The 5,918-nt window shown below is 39.8% G+C and overlaps 1 protein-coding gene across 1 annotated transcript; it reads left to right on the top strand.

Moving 5' to 3' along the window:
• Positions 3,490 to 4,913, top strand: LOC8079894 (myb-related protein Zm38). Its single transcript, XM_002442860.2, has 2 exons — positions 3,490 to 4,188; positions 4,311 to 4,913. The coding sequence occupies exons 1-2, from the start codon at positions 3,926 to 3,928 to the stop codon at positions 4,693 to 4,695; spliced, it is 648 nt and encodes a 215-aa protein (XP_002442905.1). The 5' UTR covers positions 3,490 to 3,925; the 3' UTR covers positions 4,696 to 4,913.

Here is a 5,918-nt window from a genome sequence, read left to right as displayed (position 1 = left end):
TTCGATGGGATAGATGAAAAAATTTTGGGTGATGAACTAAACAGTCAATAATACTCGTACAGCTCCCTTCCTCCATAAAAAAAATATAATTATATAATCCATATCGGTCAAACAAACTCGAGTTTAACTAAATTTATAACAAATAATATTAATATTTATGTCTCTAAATAAATTTATTATAAAAATATCTTATAACTAATATAATGATACTTATTTTGTATCATAATTGTTTATAATTTTTTATATAAATTTAATCAAAGTTTAAACCTGTTGACTTCTCGAAAAACGAGAACTGAATTCTTTTGTGGAAACTCAATATCTAGCTAGCTATCAAAATCCAGCAAATTCCAAGTATGTATATGGTTCATGTATTTAAAGGCCAATGCCAAATATCGGTCTCTTTTCTCCAACAACTAAACCTTCTTATACCAACACCATCTGTGATCTGAAAAGTACATAGGCCCTGTATAGTTTCTAAAAATTTTTAAAATTTTTTATCACATCGAATCTTTAGATGCAAGCATATGGAGCATTAAATATAGATTAAAAAATAACTAATTGCATAGTTTGTTATAATTTGCGAGACGAATCTTTTGAGCTTAGTTAGTCCATAGTTGGACAATAATTATCAAATACAAACGAAATTACTACAGTACCAAACCCAAAAAATTTCGCGAACTAAACAAAACTCTCACCTTGAAGAAGCAACGTTAACATGGATAGACTTGTTAGTCTTTATCCCTAACCATTTCTATTAAATAACACTAGCCGCTAGCCAACCCGTACTTCTCCAATATATTATTCAAATCACTACTTCATAATTGATTTTAGATGTGCTTCACTATTCTTTTAGAGATGGCTCCATTCAAAATCACCTCTATAGCTACCTCTATCCGATCCAGAGGCAGTTGAGACCATCCGCATCTGGAAATATAGGGGATATTTTAGAGACACTGAAAATCCTACCTGCTCCAGAAAAAATATTTCTAAAGGCGGCCAGATTTCCAACTCCCTCTGTAAATAGTACCCAAAATATAGAACACCCTCCTTCCTCCTACATACATAACTATATCCCAAGGATGAAGGAGGAGGGAGCTCCAAGATGAACCCTAAAATTTCACATCTAAAGAGGAGGATTTATTCTTGATTTGCTTTGTGGGACTCTTGAAGGTAAGTTAATGACATTCTAAACATCCTTTTGAAGTTTAGTGCTAGATTACTTGATTAATTATGTTTTCACTTTTCTCTCTCTCTTTGCATGGTTGTGACAATTAGAAATAAAATTAGGTAAAGTATTTAGAGTTCTTAGGGTATATTGTGTAGCCGAACAAGATTCTCCAATTATTTAGCCCATATGTCTATCTCGGGCCTTGTTTAGTTCCCAAAGAATTTTGCAAAATTTTTCAAATTCCCCGTCACATCGAAACTTTAGACGTATGCATTGAGTATTAAATATAGGCGAAAATAAAAACTAATTGCATAGTTTGGTCGGAATTGACGAGACGAATCTTTTGAGCCTAGTTAGTCCATGATTGGACAATATTTTGTCAAATACAAACGAAAGTGCTACAGTGTCGATTTTCCAAAACTTTTTGGAACTGATCAAGGCCTCGGTAGTAGTGAAAATTGCTTATTATGTACTCTCTATCTATATTTATTATATAACATATAACACCCACATATAGATATCTTTATGTTTTTCATCCATATTATCCCTATGTGTCTTCAACACATATGTAGTTAAAATATTATTAGCTTAAGTTACAACAACTCCTCTGGCTGCAACCCAAGTGTTATGATGTCATGAATTTCCTATTCATAATTTTAATTAGAACTCCAATGCTTATGATTTTTAAAAATAGATTATACATAACTTAGTTCTTGTATTATACTGAAAAAAAGATCATAGGCCGCATACTCTTAGCTATTGTGATTGCATATGTAAATAATCATTTCAATGCTTTAATTTAATAGAAGTTAGGTTTTGTTTATCAATGAAGAATATGTGTAGTACTTTTTTTACAACGAGAGTACTTACAATCAAAGCTAACAGGTAGATTATATATATATATATATATATATATATATATTGCATTATATAAACACATATATGTGTGTGCATGTATATAGACTTGGAAGGTTACTTTATATTAGTTTTAAACATAGTAAATGTGGTAACATTTTTAGAAAACTGGAGAATTCCATTGACGATTATTGTCTATTCAATATATATATAGTTAGAATCCACCCGAATTGATAATGTGAAAAAAATATAGCCTTTAAAATTAAGTTGCTGACAACTATATAGGCATACTACTACTACTGATATTATGAATAGTTGGGGCTAGAAGTTGTTGATTGAAAAACTGATATTGTTATATGCAAGTTGGTACCTCTGTCTGTCAGAAATTGTTGTTGCTGCCCTTCATGGAACGTTGTTGTTCAAAAAATTCAAAGGTCCAAGCGGCCGGCAGCCATGGCCGACGACATATGCCAACTCCGGCTGAGCTCATTGTTTCACGGCTTTTCGTCCCTACAAGACTAGCTTGGTTTCGGCAAGTTTGTTCGAGAGAAAACAAAAAATGTGACAAGGATTACCAACCCAAGACCACGGGCCACGGCAAAATAATCTTCAAAAAGGTGAACTCCGAGGGCGTGGAATCTTTGCCTCCTGCTGCGACAGGTACACGTACGGCCATATATGCTGCGAAAAGTAGTTTAATCAGTTAATTAGTAGTAATAAAAAAGCCTGGTCCAACAAAAAGGAGGGGGTGATGGTAGTTGATCAACCAACCGAAATTTTGTTTATTTTTATTAATTCGATCCCTGGCCTGTTTCATGCTTGTGTTTTATCTCTTCCCTCTCTGACAAGGAATAGACATGCATGCTTGGGCTTCTAGAATCCTAAAAAGGGTGTTAGTGCTGCTATAGTGAGCGAGGAATGTGTTCCGACAAAAGTAAGGGTAAAAAGTTAGCACTTTAATTAGATCCAAGCGACAATAATGCATACTGAAAATTAGCAAAAAAAAGTCGTTTGTTTTTGTACGAGGTCCTCATATTTTAATGCAATTATTACTGTCACTTATTCTATACTATAGAAAATAGTTTTCACTTTCGGTTTTCGTTTCGAGTAATTCCACTATTACTTCTCAAGATCCTGATCATCAACAGCTACAAGATGATATTTATTTATTTATTTTGTAATAAAGAAGATGCAATTTTTATTTGGTAATCAGAATATAACATTTGGGGATCTTCCGTGGATATATTGTTACCAAAATATCAACGCGCTTAAATTAATTAAGAAACGAACTAACAACTACGACTAGAAGCAGACGTGTCTTTTCAAGCCTTTGCATTGCTGTGGCCTGTGGGGGACATACTACTAGTCTTCTGTCCATCTGGAAAAAAATGCTGTGGGGGACATCAGAGCACTAGCTAGTGTAATTAACAAAACGCCGAAGAGGTTGAGCAGGCCGCCGCAGGACAAGGACGAGGACGAGGACGACGAGAGGGAGTGCAGCCGGGAAGCTGCCCGCCCACCTACCCACCACACTAGCTAGCTCCTCCCCTAGGGCTTAGCAGTTACTCACACTCACCCCCGTCTTCTTCCCTTCCGTCTCGATCTCCTCCTCAGCTCCTCCTCCTCCTCCTCCTCGCTCCTACCTACCCGGTCAAATGTCTTCCAGCTCATGCGCCTCTCTCTCTCTCTTATAAACGCAGCTGCCTCTTTTTCTCTCCTCTCCTCTCCTCCACATGTATCCATCCCTGCCTCGCAGGTGCTGCCGAGATCGATGATACAAGTAGCTAGACTATCACCCAACAGCCACCACGCAAGTACTGTCCTCTGTGGTGTGTTAGATAGTAGTTGAGCCAGCTAGTAGCTTAGCTAGAGCAGCAGCAGCAGCAGCAGCAGCTAGCTACCATGGGGAGGTCGCCGTGCTGCGAGAAGGCGCACACGAACAAGGGCGCGTGGACAAAGGAGGAGGACCAGAGGCTCGTCGCCTACATCAAGGCGCACGGCGAAGGCTGCTGGAGGTCGCTACCCAAGGCGGCGGGCCTGCTGCGCTGCGGCAAGAGCTGCCGCCTCCGGTGGATCAACTACCTCCGCCCCGACCTCAAGCGCGGCAACTTCACCCAGGAGGAAGACGAACTCATCATCAAGCTCCACCAGATCCTCGGAAACAAGTACGTATAGTACGTTTCAGTCTTCTGTTTCACAATCAAAGACTCTCACTCGACTGAATAATCTGTTTATTTCACAAAGATTCTTATATATATATACTGACGATGAAATGGAAAATGTACAGGTGGTCGCTGATCGCCGGGCGGCTGCCGGGGCGGACGGACAACGAGATCAAGAACTACTGGAACACGCACATCAAGCGCAAGCTCATCGCCCGCGGCATCGACCCACGGACGCACCAGCCGGCGAGTGCAGGCGCCGTTGCTCCCGCCCCCGGCGCCGCCGCTTCCGCCGCCGCGCCAAGCAGCCATCGCCAGCATGGCGACGACAAGGCGGCGGCGGTGGTGCGGTCCAGCGGCTGCAGCTCGCGAGACAGCAGCGGTGACGATGACAGCACGTCCGGGTCGTCCGTGCCGCACCAGCACCAGCTTGTCGTCGGCGGCATCGACCTCAACCTGTCGCTAAGCCCGCCGACGAGCCAACCGTCATCGCCGGCCGCCGCCAACTAGCTAGCACTACTACTGCACCAGCAAGCACACCTAGCTAATCGTAGCGGATATGGCCAAGGGAGAGTGTGTCTGCTGAGAGAGAATGAAAGCTCATGTCTGTTGTTCGATCATCAGATCGGACGCTGTAAAATTTGACCATATATGCATGAGGAAACCCTGCGGCCTCTCTTAATTTTTGATACTAAATTAAATATTTATGATGATGAGTTGATCAGTCACCTTTGCTTTGCAGCTTCACCAAAATCTAGGCTTATTTTGTTTTTGCTTCTTCCCTTTTTGATGCACGCTGCATGCTAGAGACACTAGTATAGTGTAGCAGGCAGTGGTACTGTACCTGCCTCTTTCAGCATTTTCTCCTTGTTTTTCGGTTAGTGTGACGTTCTTTTTGTCCAACATGCATCAATACCGAACGCCTCCGAAGCATCTTCTCGGTGGTGATAAATGGCAAAGACTCGCCCCACGGAATTAATCACAAAGGTAACTGTGCATTTTTTATCTTAGATTTATTTCCTTTTATTAGTTCAGATATTTTCTAACCCAAACCATAAGTCATTCATAGATAAATATCAAAAGTGATATAATGGTTAATTTACATGAAAACAGGCTACACCAAATTGAAAGAACGCTATTTTTATAACATGCATGTCGGGTAAGTTAAAGATCATATATCCTTTGTGTTTTGCTACTAAAAAACAGACTGTCCTTGTGTTATATATCAAACTTCATGATTATTACAAAAATTGTTGTTGCTTAAAACTTGATTATTCAGTTTCACCAATAAATAAAGATCTAAGCTGGCTTGTACTCCCTCCGTCCCAAATTATAAGTCATTCCAAGAATCTTGGAGAGTCAAAGTTTTTCAAGTTTGACCAAATTTATATAGCAAAATAATAACATTTTTGGTACCAACCAAGTATCATTAGATTCTTTGTTAGCTATATTTTCATAGTGTACCTATTTTATGACATAAATCTTTATATTTCTCTCTATATTTTTGGTCAAACTTAAAAATGCTTTGACTCTCCAAGATTCTTGGAATGACTTATAATTTGGAACGGAGGGAGTAATAACTTAAATCCTAGTGACTAGTGAGTGCCCTGCATGGTCCCTGAAGCTAGCATATTGCTGCAAGAAGATGCCGGATGGCGCCACCTTAGCTGTCTCTATGCATGGTCTCACCTACCACATCATCAAGTTCAGAGGGTAGTGAAAATGGCGGGAGA

Source organism: Sorghum bicolor, chromosome 8 (assembly GCF_000003195.3).
Source record: "Sorghum bicolor cultivar BTx623 chromosome 8, Sorghum_bicolor_NCBIv3, whole genome shotgun sequence".
NCBI classification, from domain to species: domain Eukaryota; kingdom Viridiplantae; phylum Streptophyta; class Magnoliopsida; order Poales; family Poaceae; genus Sorghum; species Sorghum bicolor.
The sequence above is the reverse complement of the archived record's forward strand: the minus strand, read 5'-3'. Positions and strand labels throughout refer to the sequence as shown.